At 36.1% G+C, this 25660-nt stretch overlaps 1 protein-coding gene across 1 annotated transcript in view; it reads left to right on the top strand.

Moving 5' to 3' along the window:
• The first annotated feature begins 14711 nt into the window (after positions 1–14711).
• The window catches only part of EPYC (epiphycan), a 41258-nt gene continuing 30309 nt past the window's right edge, over positions 14712–25660 (top strand). Inside the window, exon 1 of the mRNA XM_081484319.1 lies at positions 14712–17247. Coding sequence (XP_081340445.1) covers positions 17083–17247 — 165 coding nt within the window. The 5' untranslated portion in view covers positions 14712–17082. The remainder of the gene's footprint in view (positions 17248–25660) is intronic.

Below are 25660 nucleotides of genomic sequence, written 5' to 3'. Positions count from 1 at the left end.
CCCTTGAAATTCAAATTTCACTGTGTTTGCTGCATTTTTATTTCCTAGTCTGGCAAAACTTACTAGTAGTTGAGATATATAATTACAAAATACGTAAACAGGAGAGTAAAACATAATATTTTCTATTGATATTATAACTGGGAATATTGGTAAAATAATTAATAATTGCTTTCACTTTAATTTTTATAAGAAAATTTTATAAGACCTATAAGTGACTGGCATATCGGAACTGAAAAAAAAGCCTTCTTGAATGAAAGAAGGGTTCTTACGGAATGCTGAACAGAAGGAAAGTTAGGAAAACCCAACAACATTTACTCACTGAATAGCTAGGATGGTGTGTCACTTAACCAAGTAAATGGTATCAGCTCAAAGACTGACACAAGACATACTGAATAATCACCAGTATCCAATACTGTTTCCAAAACAGACACTTTGGTGATACAAAGACACAGTGATTCGAGTGGTCTTAATTTGGACCAATGTATTTCTATCTAATTTGTATTAGTATTGTGGTGGTGGTTTAGTTGCTGTCATATCTGACCCTTGTTACCCCATGGATTGTAACCTTCCAGGCTCCTCTGCCCATGTGATTCTCCAGGCAAGAATATGGGAGTGGGGTGCCATTTCCTTCTCCAGGGTATCTTCCCAAACCAGGGATTGAACCAGGATCTCCTTCATTGCAGGCAGATTCTTTACTCACTAAGCTACGAGGGAAGTTCTATACTAACCTGACTCAGTAAAACTAAATGGCCTGAAGGGTAACACAATATAAATTTTGAAGTTACATTTTATTTATTCAGCAAACATTGATTGGAGCCCTCCTTTGTTTCAGAGACAGAGCTGGACAGTGGGTATCCAAAGGAGGGAAAATAAAGCACAATGTTTGCTCCCGTGGAATTTCAGTTCTGTGGAAGTTAAATTTGATAATACCCAAGTGCAAAATATCTGATATGAAATATGGTAAAATAAAGCAGGATGCTATGGAGAAGAAGAAGAAGTATTTTAGTTTGGATGGGTCAGAAAGGTCCCTCCCAGACATAAATGATTGTTGGTAGGAGGAAAATGCAAATAAGACAAAGGGAACAAAGAGGTGAAGTGCCCGAAATGAGAATGAACTTGGTGTTTTGGAGGCACAAAAGACTGCTGTGGCTGAACTTTTGATGAGTTAGGAACCTGGCTGGATAATATCAAGTTGGAAAGGCACTAAGTCGTATCAGAAAACATATTTCAGTTATATTAGTATTTTTCTATTTAATTCTAAGCGCTATAGTCATTGCTTCATTGTAAATATCAACCAAATTATCAGAGGGTTATTTTAGTAATTACAATGTAAAACGACGCACTGTAGACAATTTACAGAAACTCAGACCAATGCATTAAGTAGAAATATAAATTTTATAGTCCTTCAAATGGAAAAATTCCTTAGCTATCATAAATAGACTGTTTATATTTCCTCTTGTAAAGGGAAGCATTTCTGATTCTTTGAGATGTTTACTTGGTATTTTAAATCATAAAAAAAGATGAAATAAAATTAAATCTGTAAGTTTGGTGCCATTCTATGTAATATACTATATAAAAGTGAAAGTGTAAGTCACTCAGTTGTCCGACTCTCTGTGACCCCATGGACTATAGAGTCCACGGAATTCTCCAGGCCAGAATACTGGAGTGGGTAGCCTTTCCCTTCTCCAGAGGATCTTCCCAACCCATAGACTGAACCCAGGTCTCCCTCATTGAGGGCAGATTCTTTGCCAGCTGAGCCACAAGCAAAGCTCAAGAGTACTGGAGTGAGTAGCCTACCCATTTTCCAGTGGATCTTCCCAACCCAGGAATTGAACCAGGGTCTCCTGCATTGCATGTGGATTCTTTACCAACCGAGCTATCAGGGAAGCCCTAATATACTATATAGTTGCTTTTAAAATTTCTTGTCAATTATTGATAAACTTTCTGAAACCCCATTCTAGCTCTTTTTTAGGTATATTTTTCTTTTTTATTACCAAACTTTATTTTTGTTAATGATTTTGGCAACTAAATAATAAAATAGAAAGCCTAAAAATGATTATTACTGGGGGACCTACGGGACAAGGAGGGGTGGTGGAAATCTTAGTGGCAACTTATAAAAGCTCATTCAGTGCTATCTGAGGTGGCAAACACCAGAGTCAAATTAATGTCTGAAACACAGAAAGAGTGAAAGTTGGATGATATTTTGGAATCAGAATCAACCTTGGAGCAAAAGCCTGTTCACTTACACCAACTGTGAAGGCCAAGAAGAAAAACATATCATCTTGTAAACAAGTACATGAATTAACTTATTCAGTCCAGAACAAGTGATTTAACCAAGTTAGACAACATAAAGTAACTTCAGCCAAGAAAGACTAGATATTAACTGTAACAGAGCCAAAAACATCAGAGTTAGAAAACTTAGGAGTGAAGTGTTAAGACTGTTGGCATTTATATGCCTGTGTAGACCTTAAAAGTTAGACGTCAGAAAATAATCTCTAGGAAGAACATCATAAATGGACTGTGTGATACAGTTTCCTGTTCTGATAAAAGCCTCTTTGGATTTCAAATGTTTTCCTTCAGCAAATATTTGCTAAAGGAGACAAAATTTCTGGAACTGGTATATAATGTACACAGTGTGTGGGTTTTCCCTGAAGATTAATGTAGGAACCTATCTGTAATTAAAGTAGTAACTGTGGGAGAGGTAGTACCCATAATCATATTTACCTCATTTTAAAATGTAGTTGCTCTTTGAGTGAGTGATAGTCACTCAGTTGTGTCTTTGTGACCCCATGGACTGTAGCCCGCCAGCTTCCTCTGTCTATGGAATTCTCCAGGCAAGAATACTGGAGTGGGTTGCCATTTCCTTCTCCAAGTTGATATTTAATCCAGTATAATACTGAATATTTAGTCTAAGTTCTTTCTATATCAGGAGAATTCTGTAAAGTCATATACCCCAAATACAGTGCCTGATATGTAATAGGCACATAGAAAATAAGGCAAATTAGGGAGTAAAATAATATATTACTCTTTTTATTGGTGTGAAATGAAGAGATTGGATATCTAATTTTTTAAAACAGTTTTGGATTTACAAAAACATTGAACAGATGGTGCAGAGATTTTCATGTAACACTCTCCCATCTCCTGCACACATTTCCTATTTTATTAATATCTTGCATCAGCATGGTACATTTGTTACGATAAATGAAGCAATATTAATACATTATTATTAACTATAGTCCATCATTTATATTAAAGTTCACCACTAGTGATGTATGGTGTTATAGATTTTGGCAAATGCATAATGTCATGTGGGGCTTCCCTGTTGGCTCAGATAGTAAAGAATCTGCCTGCAATGCAGGAGACCCAGGTTCAATCCCTGGGTCAGGAAGGTCCCCTGGAGAAGGGAATGGCAACTCCAGTATTCATGCCTGGAAAATTCTGGACAGAGGAGCCTGGTGAACTACAGTACATGGGGTTGCAAAGAGTCAGACATGACTGAGTGACTTAACACTAACACATAATGTCATATATTTACCATCACAATATCACACAGATGAGTTTACTTGCCCTAATAATCCCCCCTGCCTCACCTCTTAACCTCTACTCACTCCCTCTATACCCCTGACAATCACGGATCTTTTTACTGTCTCCACAGTTTTCCCTTTTGCAGACTGTCATATGATTGGAATCATACAATATGTAGACCAAGAGTTCCCAATCTCTGGAATCAAATGCCTGACAATCTGAGATGGAGCTGATGTAATAACAGAAATAACATGCACAATAAAGGTAATGCACTTGAATCATCTCAAAACCATCCCCTCACCTGGTCCATGAAAAAAATCATCTTCCATGAAACCAGTCCCTGATGCCAAAAAAAGTTGGGGACCACTGATGTAGACTTTTAAGATTGTTGTCTTTCATTTAGCAACATGTATTCAAATTTTTACAAGTTACTTTATTGTTTGATAGCTCATTTAAAATTATTTAATAATGCTCCATTGTATGGATATAGCACTGTATATTCATTCACCTTTGAAGGATATCTTGAGTCCTTCCAGTTTTGGGTGATTATAAATAAAACTGCTGTAAACAGAGTATTCCCAACTCCTTCCTTCCATCCTTTACAATATTGTTGTCATTTATTTTATTTGTCCATATGCTGTAATCACCTAAAACATTATTGCTATGATTATTTAAACAACTATTTATCTATTAAATTAAGAATAAGATAAAGTATTTTATTTCATCTTTATTTATCCCTTCCCTTATGCTCTTCCTTTCTTTATTTAGGTCCAAGTTTCTGACCTATATCATTCTTCTTTTTAGACTTCTTTTAACATTTCTTGCAATGCAGATCTACTGGCAACAGATTTCCTCAGTATATGTTTGTCTAAGAGTCTTTATTTCTCTTTCACTCTTGAAAGATAGGTTGCATGTGTGTGTGTGCTAAGTTGCTTCAGTTGTGTCTGACTCTTTGAGACCCTATGGACTGTAGCCTGCCAGGCTCCTTTGTCCATGGGATTCTCCAGGCAAGAATACTGGAGTGGGTTGCTATGCCCTCCTCCAGGGAGTCTTCCCAACTCGGGGATCAAACCTGCGCCTCTTATGTCTCTTGCATTGGCAGGCAGGTTCTCTACCACTAGCATCACCTAGGAAACCCAAAAGATAGGTTAAACAAATACATAACTCAAGAATTTAGGTTTTTTGTTTTTTGTTTTTCCCTCAACACTTTGAACATTTCACTGCATTCTCTTCTTGCTCGCATCCAATGTAATTCTTATTCTTACTCCTCTAAAGATGGTTTCCTCTACTGTTTAATAATTTTTTCTAGATTTCCTCTTTGTCTTTTGTTTTCTGGTGTTTAACTATAATATGCTTAGGTGTAGATTTTTTGGTATTTAAATTCTGCTTGTTGTTCTCTAAGTTTCCTAAATCTGTAGTTTGGTGTCTGTAAATAATTTTAGAAAATTCCATTATTAGTATTTCAAATATTTCTGCTGCTCCTTCTTGTCATTTTTGTCCTTCTCATGTTTTTTATTATACATATTTTACACCTTTTAAAATTCTCCCACATGCCTTGGTTATTCTGTTTCTTTAATTTTTTTTTTTTTTTACTCTTTGCATTTCACTTTTGGCAGTTTCTATTGGCATATATTGATAGTCACTGATTCTTTCCTTTGCCATGTTTAGTCCACTTATGAGACCATCTAAAGAATTCTTCATGTCTATTATAGTATCTGTGACTTCTATACTTTCCTTTTGGGATTTCCCTGGTAGTTTAGTGCTTTCACTGCTGGGGCCCTGAGTTTGACCCCTGGTTAGGATCTAAGATCCCCTAAGCCATGCAGTGTGGTGGAAAAAAAAAATTGCTTTAGACTCTTTCTTGGCAGTTTCTGTCCCTTCATTTATATTACCCATCTGTTCTTGAAAGTTGCATATATTTTCCAGTGGAGTCTTTAAAATACTAAACATAATAGTTTTAAGTTCTCTGATAATTTCAAAATTCATGTCATATCTGAGTTGTGTTGTTTTGTGTCTTTGTCTCAAAACTTATTTTGTTTTGTCTCTTCAGATTGTTTGTTTTTTATCTTTTAGAATACCTTCTAATTTTTTGTTGAAAGCTGGACATGATATATTGAGTGATAGTCATTGAGGTAATTAAGCTTTTAGTGTGACGTTTTATGTTAATCTGGCTAGGACTTGGGTTTTGTTCAGTGTTTGCCATAACTGTAACTGCCAGAAACTTACATTTTCTCTAGTTTCCTTGTCAGATTTTTTTCTTCCTGTTGCTTTTGGGTTTCCCTAGGGACTCCTTCTTAAATAAAATCTGTGATTCTCATTTATAATCTGTGACTCACTTATGATCTGTTTTAATATTGAAGCCCTGTTGAGGTGGCTGTAAGATGTTGAGAGGGGTAAGAATTCTATATTCTTATAATAAATCTCAGATTTTTAATAGATCTTAGTCCCTGAAATGTGGTTTTCAAAACATTCCTTAGCCCCTATATTTTCATTGTTTATGATAGATAAGTCTAGCAAGGTCTGGAGTTGACCGATTTTTCTTTTCTCAAGTAAGATAGGGTAGAGTAGCTCCCCATGGGGGACATTGTTAAGTTTCCTTTGGGCATACTTTTAACTATTTACTAAAATCTGTGGAAGAGTGGCAGAGTTAAGAAGATATACAGAAAATATTGAGATAATAAAAAACTGATTAGAGCAAAAACTGATGGTGATGGAACAAAGCAAAATGAGTTTCAATATAACATAATTATTATTCCAGAAAATGATTACAAGGAATTAAACAGAAACAAAAATTCAAAGGTACATTAGAAGAGATTTGTCTAACCTGCAAGTAAAAAATGAACCTTCTTCTTTTGTAAAGATTGACAAAACTGTAAAGGTGAAGCCATCTTTTGTGATGTTACCAAGATTCAAAGTCTAGAAAACATCTTGTGAGTGTCCAGAGAGGAAAAGTAAGTAACCTAAACAGTGGAAAATAACTAGGCTGGCTTCAGACTTTTCCACTGCAACTTTTAGTGCCAGAAGACAATGAAGCAATGTCTCAATAGTCTAAGAAAAATGTGACCTAAGAATATTCTACCAATTTGTCCTTAGAGTAAAATGTTCACAGATTAAAAAAAAAAAAAAGCAAGGAGTCAGGGAACATAGGACATATGAGAAAGAAGTGAATATAGTTTAAAAAGAGTTCTATCAAAACCGTACATTCAAAACTGAAGCAGATGTGAATAAAAAAGACTGCATCATTCATATTAAATACTATCATGAACATATCTAAAGTCAAACACGAGACACATAATTGTATAATGTGACAAATAAATGGTCTGGATCTACATTCTTATATTATAGTTTCAACTCTGACAAGTTTTAGGTCTATAACCTTGGGCAAATTAATAGTACAAACTATTTCATGAGGTCATTTTGAAGATTAAATGTGGTATAATATGCAAATAAAAGTGCAGGAGACGTTAGACTATGTTGGCTAAAGTAAGCAAACATGTATTCAGACAATAAGAAAAATTGCCAATCTCTGATAAGTAAAATATAACAAAATTGGTAAGTGAAAAGAAGTGCAAATATAAATGAGTACATATAAATTAGAAATATTTTAAAAAGATTTAACTCAATAATTTCATAATTTTTAATATTTAAATGAATAATTTTGAATTTTTGGATAAAATATCTGTTAAACTTTTACCAATTCTTTATATAAATAATATATCATATTATTATATCTTATAATATTATCTATACTCATCTTTTTCATCCTTTTTTATCTCTAAATATGCAGAGATAATAACATTTTGTATGGTAAGCATGTGGATGATTATTGGGTCTTTTTCTCAAAACTTATAGTCCTTGAATTTTCATAATGATGAATATGTATAATTTCTACAAAAATAATAAGCTTTAAAAAATGCAACATAAAAAAGACAAGTAAAATGTAATAATTCAGAGTCTAAATTATGATAAAATAACCATTAACAGTATTTAAAATTGTTATTTTAAATTTTACTGATTAAGCATGAGTAATGCCAAAGTGACATGGAAAATAGAATATATACATATGTTATACGTGAAGCAGAGATTTAATGATACTATCATAACATTTTTGTTTTCAATGATTTATATATATCTTATGTCCAATTCATTAGAAGACAGATAAGAATCAGAAATTGAGCAAAAGAAACAGCCAAAATAGTTTTTAGAAAGTCCATGCACGAAAGTTCAAAGACTTTGTGATGCATGACAAATTCACTCTTCTTTCACTAGTTTTTGCTGGGAACTACCATTCACTCCCTTTTCAGTCTGTTACAAGCTCAAGGAGAAAGCATTTGGCCAAAGGTCGAAGTCAACAAATATTTATTGAATGCCTAATATGGCAACCCACTCCAGTACTCTTGCCTGGAAAATTCCATGGACGGAGGAGCCTGGCCGGCTGCAGTTCATGGGGTTGCTAAGAGTCGGACACGACTGAGCGACTTCACTTTCACTTTTCCCTTTCATGCACTGGAGAAGGAAATGGCAACCCACTCCAGTGTTCTTGCCTGGAGAATCCCAGGGACTGGCGGAGCCTGGTGGGCTGCCGTCTATGGGGTCGCACAGAGTCGGACACGACTGAAGCGACTTAGCAGCAGCAATATGTGTAATGGACCAGAAGTACAGCAATAAACAAAACTGATAAACCATGTTTTGCGGAGATAACATTCTGGTGGAGAAAATAAATAAACTAATAATTTATGCATTTACATCATATAGTTATGAATGTTATGAAGAAGTTCATTCACTTTTAGATCGAGTGCTCAGGGAAGGAGTAACCAAGGAGGTAAGATTAAGCAAAGCCTCAAATGAGGTAAGAATTCAACCAAATAGACACTATATTCTCCCAACCTCATTGTTATCTTTTTGCTTATTTGTTTGTTTTTTGAGTGGTGAGCCTATGATTTGATCAGAATCAATAGTACAAAAGAAAATATTTTCTTGGGTTATGAGAACAAAGAATTCTCGTTGTCTTCTCTGATTTTATCCTAAAATGATATAAGGTGTGGAGCAGATGTAGCTACCACCTCTATGTGGAAGATCATTAATTATGGCATCAACAAAAAGAAAGCTCTCTGGAAAGAGAGAAACTTGTAAGTTGGGTCAAGTTACAAGTAACTTTTCAGTTAATTGGGTCAATGAACTACCTGTTTCTTAAGTCAGCTTGATTTTTATACTTCTATCCAGGAATCCTAAGTGGTATGGAAGCTCTCTTAGATTCTCATCAAAAGCCTGTACTATATATCTTTGTATGTGACACAAGAAAGTCATAACAAACAAATGTAAAACCTTGCTACATGAGGCCAATGGGCAACAGCTTGGAAAGTGTCACTGGACAAATTAGCAGTTGCTAGAACAGAAAATGTAGTTAAAAAAAAAAAAATACAAGAAGAGAATGAATTTGGTATGTTAACCAAGAACTATAAGTGGAAGTAATCCAACTAGCCCAAGCAAATCATTATAATTTTATTAATTGATTATTTATTACTTTGAATTACTATGCATTTGATTCATACAATAATTAATTGACTGATTCACACAAGAAACACTGGGCACAAATTGTGGGCCAAGAACTATTTTAGATGTTAAGGATACAACTGTGAATATGATTAGTAAAGTTTATGCATCGTGAAGCTAGTATTCACCTAAGAGAGATGTATATAATAAAAGAAAAAATATAATAGCAGGTTGTAACAGGTGCTATGAAAATCAACACTTGGAGGAAACAATGATTGGGTGCGCCTTGAGAACAGAAAGGTCATTCATATGATTGCAGTAGAGAGACTGAGAGAGAGGTGCTTGATCTAGGCATGGAGAAGGACGTAGGCTCCAGCTGATGGGGAACTTTCTGGGACATGGGTCAGGAGTTTAGATTTTGTTCAAAGAGAAATACAAAGCTACTGAATGCTTCCAGTGAAAAAGATGTGGAGTTTTATGTATTTGTATTTTAAATGACTCTTGCTGGTGTTTGGAGAATAAATGATAGAAGCACAAAACAGGAAGCAAGGAGACTCAGTAGTATGCTTTTTTGGTAGTTCAGGTGAGAGAAGATAGTGGAATGAAATATATTTTAAGTAGAACTGATCTCTTTGATGGATTGGATGAGACACAGTAAAGAATTGGAAGGAATCTACAATAATTGTAAGGCTTTGAGATGGAGCCAACTAGAGAGATGTCATTATCATTTAATAAAGAGTGGAGTAAAGGAACAGAGTTTAGGGTGGGTCCTAAGGCCATTATTTCGGGTATATTATGATTAGACACCCAAGTGAAGATGTCAAGTTCTAAGTAGTCAGCAGCACAAAAGAAAAGAATTGGCAGCTCAGACTGAACTGTGCAGATTGGAGAGGCAGCAGTAGGAGATTTAAACATAAAGTGGTGGTTCAAAGTTGTGGTTAAAAGCTTGGGCTTTGCTGCCAGATGGCTTCAGCTTTGATTCTGGCTCTGCCTCTTACTAGCTGAAGTCATTTAATCTTCCTGGACCTTAGTTTCTTCTCCAGTAAGTGAGGATAATAAACAATGCTAGGCCCATAGTGAGCATTCAAAATGGTAGTGATTCTTAAAATTTTGTTTTTGTTGTAATTTTAGAGTAGAAACAGATGAGGTCACCCAAACACTAAAAGCTAAGGTACTCCAACATTTACAGGCCAGTTAGGGAAAGAGAAAAGTGAGAAAGGAATTGAGAAGGCATAGCCAGTGAGATATGCAAACCAAGGTGGGCTTCTAGGACAGCAATTAGGACAAAGCCAGACAATTATCCATACAGAGCCCCAAACTGCAGTAGAATGAAGAGAGGATGAGAAAAGAGCAAGAAGAAACAGTAAATGCATACCATTAGTTAGAGAATTTTTTTTTTTTCTGTAAAGGGGACAAAGAAATGGAATAGTAGTAGGATGAAAATGTGGAATCTAAGAGCCATTACTTTTAACAATGAGACATAACATCTGAAGTCATAATTGTAGAATTTATAGGATGACTCAAATCTGTAGATATACATTTTTGGACCCCAGAGTGTTTTAAAATAATTTGATTTTGAATTTTATTTTAGAAGTGGCATATGCTCTGATAGTTACTACCATACTCATGATATTTTGTACTTTCACTCAGTGTAGAATATCTGCTTGACCAGGCACAGGCTGTGTGCGTTTCTACATACAATAATAGAGAGGGGAGCTAGTGGAGCAAGAGGAGATAATTAAAGAAGCATAGACCTTGAGAAGAGAAACAGGGAATTAGATCCTGTTTGGGGAATTTACTTTACTTCTTCCACTGTCACAGAAGGCAAAACAAAGAAGACACACAGAAGTGCAGGTGGGTTTTATAATGAGTTAATTGAACATTTCTCTGATGACTTTCACAATTACTCTGCTGATGTTCATGAGGAGAAACAGAATATAGGATGTGTTTAAGGACAGAGGAAATATAATGTAGTCATCTTAGAGTACTGGGAAGGGAATGGACATCAGAAAAATGGTAGATCTGCTGGCTAGGGTTGTAGCTTATTTTTAAGAATTTAAAGTGACACCAATTGTGTAGGTGATTTTCATTAGTTATGGGGTTAAGCTGCATTAGCTAAGCTTCATTAGTTAAGGTGAGGTTATGACAATAATAGTGGGTAACTTCACGTGAGAAGATAAGGCAACTCCAAGGCGTCCGTGGTACGTGGATTATGCACATAGAAGCATGTCATTGGACATGATGACAGGGTATCAGTAGAGAGTATGAGGGAGCCAGGAGTCAAAGTCATAGACAAGGAAAGGCTTGACTAGGAGGTCCAGCAGTTGATGACAGGAAGAGGTTGTAGATAATTAAACCAAGTGTCGTGAGTTGCAGAATGGATGAAGTTATTTTTTAAAGAGTAAAGAGAAGAAATCATTTTGAAGAGGAAATATAGAGCAGGGAACATTCCTCCATCTTTGAGTCGTGTGAGTAAAGAGGAAGCACAGCTTTTACTTTAAGGACTACAGTGGAAAACGTTTCTCGGGAGACAGCCAGATTTTTAAGATTAAGAAAAAACAGAGGGGGATTTTTCAAAAGGAACTGAGGACAAAGGAGAATTTTTGGATCGGAGATCAGGCTTGAAAGAATCCTGGAAGTGGAGACTGGCTAGGACTAGGGAACACAGGCAGCACATTGTATTAATGCACGAGTGTATGGTGATGCTAGAAGACTTACAAGAGCTGTGAGCGTCTGATGATGACTAGGTATTTGAGGCAACAAGGGGATTCTTTAGAGCTAATCATGCAAGCAATGGTTTTATTCCTTATAATCAGTGGAGTGGGACATCTATACCCTCCTGCTGAGTCTCACTAATGTGGTCTTTGGGAGCTGATAACAAGGGCAGAGAGTTGCGGGCTGCCCTCAGAGGGACTGTTCCTCTCTGCTCACCACTGCTACAGAACAGAGAGAAGGGAATCATTAGTACAAGACCATTCTGTTTAAAAAATTAATTCTGTCTCAGCAAGAAGGATGCTATTTAATTAATTGTGTAGAGAGTTATAGCCAAAAGGATTTGTATTGATAAAATGTTTGGGGACTTAAAAGGGATAAAGCCATAAGGCCTCAGTTACTAGATAATACAAGTAGTCATAATAACTGATCTCCTGAGCATATCTGATAACCAAATTCAGGCTCTATTAAGAAAATTATCATGAAACTAGAAGATATTTACCAGGGATATGAAAGGTTGGAACTGGTAATTAATCCTCCCTCCTTGTTCAGTGGAGATTAGATCCTCAGGAGGCTGTTACAAATTTGAGCTCCCACAGTTCAAAACAGTTTTGAAATATTGGAGAGGGTCCAGATAAGAATAAGAGAAAGTACTTTAAGAATTGTCCCTTTAAAAACAATGTTGGATTATAGTTGATTTACAAAGTTGCATTAGTTTCAGGTGTACAGTGAAATGGCTCAGTTATACATATACATATATTCACCCTTTTTTAGATTATCTTCCCATATAGGCTATCACAGAGTATAGAGTTCCCTGTGTTATACAGTAGGTTCCTATTATTTATCTATTTTATTTATAGTAGTGTGTATATGGCAATCCCAATCTACCAATTTATCCCTCCTCCCATTACCCTCAATAACCATAAGCTTGTTTTCTACATCTGTGACTCTACTTTTGTTTTATAAATAAGTTCACATGTACCCTTTTTTTAGATTCCACATGTAAGCCATATCATATGATATTTGTCTTTCTGTGTCTGACTTCACTCAGTATGACAATTTCCATTTTTATAAGGAAAGAGAATTTGGAAGAAGACTCACAAATGACCATTTTTGCTTTCAATTCTATATTAAGACTAGTAATTATCAATATTATATTAATTCCATATATAGTTCTATATATATAACACAAGTAATTTGGCTATGAAATCATCATGAAAAAACCGCATTCGTGGAGAGTGTTCTGGGGCCTATGGAAGACATCACTGAAACATCAATAACTTAAAGCAGCAGTTTCCAACCTTTTTGGCATCAAGTATTGGTTTTCGTGGAAGACAACTTTTCCATGGGAAGTTCAGGCAGTAATGCAAGTGATGGGGAGCAGATGAAGCTTTGCTCGCTTGCCTGCTGCTCACCTTCTGCTGTGTAAGTTTCTAACAGGTGTGGCCCTGGGATTGGGGATGCCTGGTTTAAAGGACAGAAATGCCTCTTTCCAGAAATGCTCTGAAAGTAGCCTCTAGATGATGTGGTGAGACTGAAAGCGTACACGGCTGCCAGGAGGAAATCACTGCCTCCAAGATGGCCTCACTACTGTTCCAGAGGTCTTTGTAGATTTCATACTTTACATTTTATCACTGCTTCCATTATCAATAAAGCTGGCCCCGAGAAAAGTAATTCACACTGAGAGCAAATTGTTTGTAACCAGGTACAGATGATGGGGATAATGACTGAGAGTGCCCTAAAGAGATGGGCAAAGCAGTTTGAAGGACGAAATATTGGAAGGAACCAGAAAGAGGAATGAGCGTTCTGAAGACAGACCATCTCCTCCGTCGGTTTGTCCAGGACCAAACCTGCTTTCAAAAACCAGGGAAGCTGTTCACCTCTGGTCATGAAGGAAAGATTCCTGGTGTACAGGAGAAAGCCAGATGCCTAGATTTACATAAGACATACCAGAATACCAGATGCAAGTTTTAATTTTCTCTATAACTTTTGCAGTGTGAGTGAAAGCGAAGAAGAGAAATTTAATACAAATATATTTTCTCTATATGCCTGTAATAAAACTCAGCTTCACAAAACACGTCAGGTACCAAAAGCCTGAAATAAATCTTGTATTCTGGGGCAAAAAAGTTTTTAATGTAATTTGATTTGTTGGGCTCTGATAGATAAAAGAGAAGAAAAGGAGCCTTCTTTTCAAAACACTCAGATCATATTTATGCATTATTTCTGGGCATAATTTTTTAAAAAATATTCATGCAAGAGGTTATTGTTTGCTCTCAAAGCACTCCAAGCAATCAAAATAATTTGTTTTCTTTTGTTTCTTTTCCTTGTCCAACATTATATAGGTAAGGTTTTTACAACATTTACTAAATTTCAGTTAATGTCAATGAAAATTGAAAAAAATAATTCAAGATAAGCAAGGTTTGGTAAAATTCTTTCTTCTTAGAACATTTCTGAAATATCCATTTATAGTATCACTGTGTACATTAATGTCTTCCCTTAACTAGTGAATGTGTTGTAGATGAGATGTGTTAAAACAAACTTTTTCCATTTAAAATTTTTAAGGTAACACATTTGCAATCAGAATTCCTTTAACACAATTTCAGGAGCTTTATGTACTATGTAATTTGGCTTCTGCTGCTTAATTTGAGTGATTGTAAAATAATTTGGGTTTTTTTAAAGACTGAGAAGCACTTCCCAAGGTGAGCTTTTCCAAATAGAAAAGTGAGTGTTATAAATTCCACCTCCCACAGACCAGAATTCACAACCATTGGTCAGGGGCAAATACCACTGGGACGGCATCCTCAGTCCCTGCGTGCCATTTCAACAAGTCGGAGCCAAAGGTAAGTTTTTACACTTGTCTTCTTCTTGGGTTATAGACTTTTTTTCCTACTATAACAACCTTTGAAAAAAATAATTCACCTTGCTTTACTATTTCATGGGGAACTTCAATGGATTGGGTTTAGTTTGCTCCTGTTATATTTATATTATTCTTGGAAAATCCAAAATTCTGAGTTATCTTAGGAATTCATAACATACAGCAAAACAGTTTATCTTAATAGCCATGACAGATGCCAATAAAGTTATAACTGTTTCTAATATATTCCTTAAGTCAGGTGCCCTGATACAGAACACATTCTTTGCTAGTATTGACAGGCACTATTGGTTGTTATTGATTGAAATATTATGCAAAAGAAGAAAATTATAAGAATCAGGTGTTAAAATGTACTGATGATCATATTAGAATTGTGCAATTAGAATGCCTTTTTAAGCTATATATTTTAAAGCTTTATATAAGTATATGCTATTAAAATATCATTTGATTGCATAAAGTAGACAGTAAGTTCAAAGTTTCAACAAGCCACTACATTAAATACTAATGTAAGTATTTGAAGGAAGATATATGCTTCTTATCTACACATGGATATGTGTTCTTCATATTTCTAAGGTTCACAGACTGCCTTATTGGTGATAGCTTTAGGGGATATGTCAAATGCAAATACATTCTAATATGCAGACCTTTATAATCAAATACAGAGTATGAAGTGAGAAAAAATAGGCAAGTGCATCATTTTTTTGAACAATGAAACTCACCAGAAATGTACAAGGAAAATATATACTTCCTAGATTAGTGGTGGCCACTGTTACTGCTTCCCACCTGAATATGGAGATTGGTTCTTGAGAGATTTGCAAATCACACTGTTTTATTAAGCAGGACTTTGTTGGTGATTGCATAATACAGTTTCAAATCTGAGATTGTGCAAAACCTTCTGCAAAGGCAAGTAAAATAGATGCTTAGTTTCTCCTGTACAAATAAAATTTACTTGAAAAAAGCATAGGAGGGGATTAAAAAAGAGCTCCTTGTACTACTTCTTATTCTCAGAGGAATTTCATATGCTTCTGCCTAAATCTGCTTCATAAAGACTTTCTTTCAAGTAACTGAAGGTCAGTTGGTCTGCCAGTGCATTCAAGTTTAAGGGTAATATTTACCATGAATTCCTTTTTATATGTCTGCGTAGGTACAAACACCACACGTACTGTTCATAAGTAAATCCAAGAAGTGTATCTGAAATAAAAAACCTTTAAAATTAGACATGCTTGATAAAAAGTTTTACAAATACTTTGTTCCTCAATAAATGATCACAAGGTAACACTTTTGATAGGCTTAATTTAAACATTTAAAATTATACTAAGATATTTTTTTCTAAACTACAATGTATTCAAAGGAATATACACAGAATTAAAATAATTAAAATTATAAGGTATTGACTGATTCCCCCAAATGCGTGATGTTATCATGGAAAATAAAAATTATATTAATTAAAGAATTACAAAAGATTGCTCTAATCTTATGTGTGTGCAAATGCTCCTCTAAGGAAATCTTGCCAAATGGTGACTTTTAAACATGTATTCCCATTGATTCTGAATCTAAACTTTAAATAGCCATTATGAATTGAAGTAAAACACCAAGGACTAAAGGAAAAATGGTTTTTCTTATCTCCTCCATTTAGTTAAGGACAAATTTTGAAAATATTGCATGAAATATTAATTTTATGTATGCACATATTAAATTATGTATGTATTAATGACACCCAGAGGCAACAAAGAAGTAAAAGGAAAAAAAAAAAATCCTTCATTATTTTGTCTGGAAAAAGCCCTGGGCTTAAATGTACAAGAAACAGTCTTAGTTGTATTACTAGCCAACTCTGTCTTGGTTTCCTCATTTTTAAAATGTTATGACAGTTATAATAATTATCATCATCATCATCATCAACTCTGCATCCCAGAGCTGATGAAATAACTTCATGCTTAGTAAGTGGTGAAACTTAGATAATGTGAAGGCTTTTGTGAATAAAGTGAAAGTCACTCAGTCATGTCCAGCTGTTTGTGATCCCATGGACCATATAGTCCATGCATTCTCCAGGCCAGAATACTGGAGTGGGTAGCCATTCCCTTCTCCAGGTGATCTTCCCAACCTAGGGATCGAACACAGGTCTTCCACACTGCAGGTGGTTTCTTAACCATCTGAGCCACCTAAGTTTATCACAGTCTTTCTGCATCTCTTTTTCTTCATGTTTCTTTATAAAATAAAATCAATTGATTGCAATTACAATATCTACTGCAAAAATGTGAGTAGATTTGTGTATTAATTTGAATACCTGGCATCAGTAGTCCTCAGAATCCACACAGTTACACATGTTATGTTATAAATTATCCATTGAAAGAAAACTACCAGCTTGAGTTTCTCAGTATTGACAGTGATATATCATTCCTATTTAGTGCAAACTATTCATAAGTTATTAGCAATTAAATATTTATGTGTTCCAATGTTTTATGATTAGGAAAGTTTGAAAAATGAAAGCATTAGCAAGACTCATGGTGGGACTTGTCATCTTGGAGGCTGCTGTGACTGCCCCAACTCTAGAATCCATTAACTACGACTCAGAAACCTATGATGCCACCTCAGAAGACCTGGATCATCTGTACAACTATGAGAATATTCCAGTGGGAAGAGCTGAGGTAACTGATTCCTCCAACTCTGGAGACTTTTTAAATCATTATATGAGGAATTATTGGGGTTTCTTCTCTTCAAATAGATTTTTGTTTACTTAGAAGTAGAGATGGTCCTGGCTTCCCAGGTGACTCAGTGGTAAAGAACTGCCTGCCAATGCAGGAGATGCAGGAGACATGGGTTTGGTCCCTGGTTCCGGAAGATCCCCTGGAGGAGGAAATGGCAACCCACTCCAGTATTCTTGCCTGGAAAATCCCATGGACAGAGGAGCCTGGTGGGCTGCAGTTCACGGGTTCACAAAGAGTTGGACACGACTGAGCAACTGAGAACATAAACTGAAATGTTCCAACTTAACAATTTCATATTAACATTGTCTCCATAACATGTTCAATGTGATGAAGGTAAACACTGGAAGACTCTTCTTTTTTATACTTCATTTCCTTTTCTTTATATCTCCTCATAAAGTTGAAAAATAAGAGTTTCTATCAAGTTAGAGTAGAGAAAGAGGCAATCAGTGAGAGAAAGGTGAATTCAAATAGTACACCTATAATGATAAAGATTTTTGGGAAGTTTGAAGTGAAGAAAAAAGATGTGAGAGATTAAAATGTAATAGAAGAAAACTAAAAGAATGCATAAAAGGGACAATGGTTTGAAACTTTACTGTTTTCCAAGTGAAAATACGCTTCCCTAAATGACTGATTACTCTCAGCAGTAATGTAGGCATTGGCAAGGTTACAGACCATTACCTAAATCTAATATGACATTTTCCTAATTAAGTAGTAGGCTTTTTATATAACTAAAGGATACAGACTAATTTTTCTGAATCAGAAAACAAGCAGACCTTGAAATGTTGGAGTACAATGAATGTACAACATTGACAAAAACTAATTAAGTACAAATAAACCAAAAGGGAAATTACATCACCTGTACAGAATCAGAACATATTTGGGGCAGTCATTCAAGTGCAAATCTTCTTAGAATAACTTTTGATAACTAGGAACATGAAATATTTAAACAAAAGCATGTATTTAAATTGTATGAGACTTAGGTACATCCTTTTTAAGATAGTAAATGTTCTCATCTTTCTTTTTATTGCCTTATTAAATACAGTTAGATTTTCACTGTACAATATTTTTATATCTTCTCCCCCTACCCTATTCTTTTGCTGTCTTTCTCTCGTTTGCCCCCTGTCTCTCTATCTTTCTCTTCTTTCTTTTAGTGAAATCTCAGGCTTGACAACAGGAGACTTTTCTTCTGAACATTTGGTTATGACTGTTTTTAAATCTTTATTAATATTCACTGTTTGATTCATTTTACTGTGTGCCTTCTACTATATGAAGGGGGTTTTCTGTAGAGAATTTATATAATTAATATCTATCTTGCTATAAATGTGATGTCTATATCTCTATTGCATCAATGCAGAGCATTAGAAGAAAGTTTCCAGAACTTGACTCATCTTCCCTGCTCCTTTTTCCATCTTGCATAAATTTTTTTAAAAAACCACAGTGCATAGTTGCAGTTATCTACTAAAATAAAGATTTTAAACTTATTTGTCATTCTTGCAAAAAATATTTCATAGGATTGGTGAGTACCATAAGTGAATTCTCTATTTTATGTGGAGCTGAGGAATTTGGATTCAAGGGGCTATTTATTCACTTCAGAAGAACAGAGGCATGATAGAGAAAATACCTTTGGAGACTAAGCCTCCCTCGTGGCTCAGACGATAAAAAATGTGCCTGCAGTGCAGGAGACCTAGGTTCGATCTCTGGGTTGAGAAGATTCCCTGGAGAAGGAAATGGTTATCCACTTCAGTATTCTTGCTTGGAGAATTCCATGGACAGAGAAACCTCATGGGCTATATAGTCCATGGGGTTGCAGAAGTGAGTAACACTTTCACATTTTTTAATGCCCTGGACAAACTGTGAAGGAAGTGAACTTTATCTGCAGACTGCTTTTAAGTTATTCCTCACTGTTGGGATTTTGTTGTTGTTGTTGCCCAAGAGGCCCTACACATTCTCATGAAAGTCTAAAGTTCTTTCTGCCATCAAGAATATAAGCAAATCAACATATCCATATAGAGATGATTTAGTAGACAATCTTTCCTCAGTGTTTGCTTATTCTAGAATAAGAACCTTTCTGTAAGGCACTGAATAGGTGGCATTATATCCTTACATACCCTAACCCTTACTTCAGGCAAACATTTCTAATTTTCATAATGGCCTACCCAAGCTCAGAAACCTAAAAAACAGAGGGTCCAGCGAGTCATGGACAACACCTTGTAGTTGATTAAAATACACAAATCATCACCAATTTAATAATTCTTTGTGGCGAAGTCATCATCAGAAAACTGATTTTAGGTAGGTGATAGATATAGACATAGGTATAGATAGAAATATAGATATAAATGTGCTATCAGTTCAGTTCAGTCGCTCAGTCACATCTGATTCTTTGCAACCCCATGGACTGCAGCACGCCAGGCTTCCCTTTCCATCACCAACTCCCAGAGCCTACTCAAACTCATGGCCATTGAGTCGGTGATGCCATCCAACCATCTCCTCCTCTGTAGTCCCCTTCTCCTTCTGCCTTCAATCTTTCCCAGCATCGGGGTCTTTTCCAATGAGTCAGTTCTTTGCATCAGGTGGCCAAAGTATTGGAGTTTCAGCTTCAACATCAGTCCTTCCAATGAATATTCAGGACTGATTTCCTTTAGGATGGACTGATTGGATCTCCTTGCAGTCCAAGGGGCTTTCAAGAGTCTTCTCCAACATCACAGTTCAAAAGCATCAGTGCTTTGGCGCTCAGCTTTCTTTATAGTCTAACTCTCACATCCATACATGACTACTGGGAAAACCATAGCTTTGATTAGACAGATCTTTGTTGGCAACATAATGTCTCGGCTTTTTAATATGCTGTCTAGGTTGGTCATGGCTTTTCTTCCAAGGAGCAAGCATCTTTTAATTTCATGGCTGCAATTACCATCTGCAGTGACTTTAGAGCCCCCCAAAATAAAATCTGTCACTGTTTCCATTGTTTCCCCATCTATTTGCCATGAAGTGATGGGACTGGATGCCACGATCTTAGTTTTCTGAATGTTGAGTTTTAAGCCAACTTTTTCAATCTCCATTTCACTTTCATCAAGAGGCTCTTTAGTTCTTCTTTGCTTTCTGCCATAAGGGTGTCAATCTTGATTCAAGTTCTTGCTTCATCCAGCCCGGCATTTCTCATGAATTACTCTGCATATAAGTTAAATAAGTAGGGTGACAATATATAGCCTTGACGTACTCCTTTTCCTATTTGGAACCAGTCAGTTGTTCCATGTCCAGTTCTAACTGTTGCTTCTTGACCTGCACGCAGATTTCTCAGGAGGCAGGTAAGGTGGTCTGGTATCCCATCTCTTTAAGAATTTTTCACAGTGTGTTGTGATCCACACAGTCAAAGCCTTTGGCATAGTCAATAAAGCAGAAGTAGATGTTTTTCTGGAACTCTCTTGCTTTCTCGATGATCCAACAGATATTGGCAATTTGATCTCTGGTTCCTCTGCCTTTTCTAAATCCAGCTTGAACATCTGGAAGTTCTTGGTTCATGTATTGTTGAAGAATTTTGAGCACTACTTTGCTAGCGTGTGAAATGAGTGCAATTGTGCAGTAGTTTGAGCATTCTTTGGCATTGCCTTTCCTTTGGATGTGAATGAAAACTGACCTTTTCCAGTTCTGTGGTCACTGCTGAGTTTTCCAAATTTGCTGGTATATTGAGTGCAGCACTTTCACAGCATCATCTTTTAGGATTTGAAATAGCTCAAATGGAATACCATCACCTCCACTAGCTTTGTTTATAGTGATGCTTTCTAAGGCCTACTTGACTTTGCATTCCAGGCTATCTGGCTCTAGGTGAGTGATCACACCATAGTGATTATCTGGGTCATGAAGATCTTTTTTGTGTAGTTCTTCTGTGTATTCTTGCCACCTCTTCTTAATATCTTCTGCTTCTGTTATGAAAGTATAACACACTTGAAAACATAAACTATACATAATTTTAAAAAGATGTTTATGAAATTGGTCCAATAGCAAAAACCAATCAACCAATCTACTCACCCTCCACCTATGGAAAAAATCCAAAAACAAGCAAATCAATATGATAAAGTAAGGTGCCATGAGGAACAAAATTCAGAAGAACTTTAGTTCAGATCTTCACAAATTACTACTATAAATTTCCTTATAAACAGCTACCATATAATTCCCTATGGGAAAATATGAAATACAGCCAATAGCTCCAGTCATGTGAATGGATTCTAGAATCTGATTAACATGGCATGAATTTCTTGGATGCATTCTTGGAAGTTTAGATTCTGGAAGGTCAAGTAAACTTATACATCTCATCTTTATAAATTAAAGGCAGTGTTTCCAAATGGTCTTGATCTTATGGGATACTTTTTAAGTGAGCACTGATAACACACCCATACAGGGTCTCGTTGATGAAAAAGTTCAGAGTAAATGATGCACATTGAGAATGAGGGGATCAGATTCTTCAGTTGCTTTCTTTTCTTTTTTTGTCCTTGATGCCAGGAGTGTGGTTCTGCATAATTTAGCCTAGAATTTGTTTCATCTGTACAAAAGACGGCTTGGTATTCTTAAATTGTAAAATGGCAGGATAACTGCTTTTAAATGCCAATTTTCTTTCTTATAAAATCTAAGCCTTGGCAACTTATGCCAATAGAGTTGACCCTTTGGTCTAAACTTGGTATCATTAATACTTAAGGCCGTTGATATATGTGGTAGGCAGAATTCTAAGATGTGCCCTAAGTGGCCCATTCCTGGAGGTATCCATGCTCTTTACAATTCTTAACATCATGAACATATTGGGATATCACTCCTGTAATAGGTTATGTTCTATGGCATACTTGAAATTTAAAAAGAGAGATTATCTTAGTCAGCCTGACCTAAACTCATGAGTCCTCTTAAGTCAGTGTCTTGAGGTTAGGGACAAAATTGGAGTCATGAGAGAAATTCAATGCAAGGGAAATGATCTGTTTCTGGCTTTAAAGATAGATGGGTGTATGGAGCAGGAATGCAGGAAGTCTCTAAATGCTGAGAAGTTGATAGCCAGCAAATATATGGGGGTAGAAGAAACCCATTTCTAAATATACAAGAAACTTCAAGTTCCACATGAGGTTACAGTCCTGGTCATCACTATTTTGGCCTTGTGAGACCTTAAGCAGAGAACCCAGTCAGGCCATTCTTGAACTTCTGATCCACAGAAACTATGAATTTAAAAATGAGTACAGTTTCAAACTGCTATGTGTGTATGTGTGCTAAGTTGCTTCAGCCGTGTCCGACTGTTTGCAACCCCATGGACTGTAGCCTGCCAGGCTCCTCTGTCCATGGGGATTCTCCAGGCAAGAACACTGGAGTGGGTTGCCATTCCCTCCTCCAGGGGATCTTCCTGACCCAGATATCAATTTTCAGTGCAGCAACAGAAAACTAATATAATATGTAGTGATTTAAACTGTCTTTCCGAAAACCACGTTTGAATTACTGTAAGGCTGCAAGGCTTGCATTTATGAGTCCAGTGATTTATTTAGTCAGTGAGCTAAACCACCCTTGATTCCCGGGTTAGAATCTCAGTAGAGCTTTATTAATTTCTACTGGTAGTAGTACACTCATTACCTCTTCAGTGGTTGGAAAGTATTTCTTCCAGTGGTTTGAAATTATATGCAGTAATATATCAGACTGATGACTTATGTGATTTCTGAAGGTCTAGAATATCTGGGATCCGCTGGACATATGTTAGAAAAAGATTTTAGACCCAGAAATTCCATCATCTGGGCTTCCCTGGTGGCTCAGCAGTAAGAGTCCACCTGCCAATGCAGGAGATGCAAGTTCTATCCCTGGGCTGGTAAGATCCCCTGGAGAAGGAAAGGGCAACCCACTCCAGTATTTTTGCCTGTGATACCCCATGGACAGAGAAGCCTCATAGGTTACAGTTCATGGGGTCACAAATGAGTCAGACACGACTTAACAAATAAACAACAACAACAAATTCCATTACAATGTTTTAAATTATCCTGTGGCTAAATTTGCTGATATAAAGTTGCTGCAGTTTTTACCTCTAGCTTTCATTTTACTGTGATGATATGAGTAGGAACTGGTTATAAGCCATAAGGATGAAATGCAGATGTTTTCCTTCTTGATGGATAATAGCTTAATTCTGAGCACTTATTACATGTCAGTACTGTTCTAGGAATATCACATGTATTATCTCATTTATTTCTCCCAACCAAACAATGAAGTACCATTATTATTCCCATCAAATAGATAAGAATGTTGAGACAAAGAGCAGTTAAGTAGCTTGACTAACCTTACAGTTATTCATAATATATAGTCATAGGGATGTTCTCTTACCGGAATATAATTTCCAACAAACTAATAAAGATTATATCATCCTCCCTCCATTTTCTACCATTTTCTAATCATCCTTTTAACTTGCACCAGTTTTGGTTGAACTTAATGCCAGGTGCATTCTATACTTCACTCTTAGAAAGAAAAACATTCTTCTATGGGTGAATATGGTGAACTAGAAGTGAACTTTATAGACAACTGACATTTACCTAATTTTTTAAGAAAAAATGGCTTAAGACTACTTAAGAATAATTGTGAATAGGTATATGTATCTAAGTTATAAGGAATAACCTGAGTGTGTAGGGTCCAAGGAAACATTGCACTAATTTTTTAAAAGGTTCACAAAAAATCTAAATAGTGCAAAATTCTGTATCCTTTGAATGGCTTAAGTTGAGATTGTGCTTTTGACCGAGCAGGTATTTGGTGTTCCCATTTTCATGATGTAGTTTTTGCGTTATTGATTGTCCATTTCTCTTAGGTCTAAAAAATCACTGGTCTTGCCCATGAGTAAATGATTTTGCTCGGAAACATACTCAGTGACTGTATTAATATTTATGGAGGTTCTGCTGAAAGGTATGAACTTCCATTCCTCCAGGAAATTTTCCTTGGCTCCATCCAGGCAATTAGACTTCTCCACATCTCTATCACATAATTTAGTCTTGCATAATTACTTCTACTTAATTGAGCCTGCACTGTTCCCGTATCATCAATAAATACCAGAGATGTTATAGCATGTGGTCCCATGAAGGACTTGACTGTATTTGTCGTAGGACGGTGTCGGGGACATTTAGGACAACATCACACGATGCTTTTTCATGAGGACCTGAAGGAAAAATTTCTCTCAGGCCTCAGTGTCAGAACAGGTTGAAATTTTTAAGAAATCTGTTTATGTTCTAGGCCATCCATCTCGTAACTGTGCTTGTCATTTTTCTCAGAAAACTAGATCTTAATTTTTGCCTCATTCTTCCCTGGCTTTGTATTATTTCCCACACCTCTATCTTCCCATCACCCTAGTCTCCTCAAGGAGGTTATTTTCTGAAATATTACCATATGTGCTTTAAAAATTGCCTTATATACCTACTGGAATGAGAGAGAGTATGCATTCATAAGGAAATAGCATTAATAACTAACAAAAAACATCAGTAATAATTTGACAAGAGTAAGTTTCTTGGATGAGGAAAGCTTTTATTGCTGTTACTCTCCATTGATTTAAAATTAAGGCCATTTTTTTAAATTTCACAGAAAGAACAGGTGGCCAGATTTTTTTAAATTATTCTTAAAACAAAAACTGCCATTGAAATAAATATATTCAGCTTCAAAAATAGCATTTATCAATAAACTTTGTCAAGGGAATGAAAATTAAATTTAGTGAAGTTATAGGAATGGGAGAGAACTCAGTGAAGGCAGTTGTATCAATTAACAATAGAGCAGTGATTTTTCTTTTGTCATAACAGTTCAGTTCAGTTCAGTCGCTCAGTCTTATCCGACTCTTTGTGATCCCATGAACTGAAGAACGCCAGGCTTCCCTGTCCATCACTAACTCCCAGAGTACACCCAAACCCATGTCCATTGAGTCAGTGATGCCATCCAACCATCTCATCCTCTGTTGTCCCCTTCTCCTCCTGCCCTCAATCTTTCCTAGCATCAGGGTCTTTTCAAATGAGTCAGCTGTTCGCATCAGGTGGCCAAAGTATTGGAGTTTCAGCTTCAACATTAGTCCTACCAATGAACACCCAGGACTGATTTCCTTTAGGATGGACTGGTTAGATCTCCTTGCAGTCCAAGGGACTCTCAAGAGTCTTCTCCAACACCACAGTTCAAAAGCATCAATTCTTCGGTGCTCAGCTTTCTTTATAGTCCAACTTTCACATCCATACATGACCACTGGAAAAACCATAGCCTTGACTAAATGGACCTTTGTTAACAAAGTAATGTCTCTGCTTTTTAATATGCTGTCTAGGTTGGTCATAACAGGATGTTATGCAAAAAAAGATTTAGAATATATGTTGATGGCCTGTAACACCTG

This window comes from Giraffa tippelskirchi, chromosome 4 (genome assembly GCF_054371585.1).
Source record: "Giraffa tippelskirchi isolate mGirTip1 chromosome 4, T2T-mGirTip1v1.2.pri, whole genome shotgun sequence".
Classification (NCBI taxonomy): domain Eukaryota; kingdom Metazoa; phylum Chordata; class Mammalia; order Artiodactyla; family Giraffidae; genus Giraffa; species Giraffa tippelskirchi.
The sequence above is the reverse complement of the archived record's forward strand: the minus strand, read 5'-3'. Positions and strand labels throughout refer to the sequence as shown.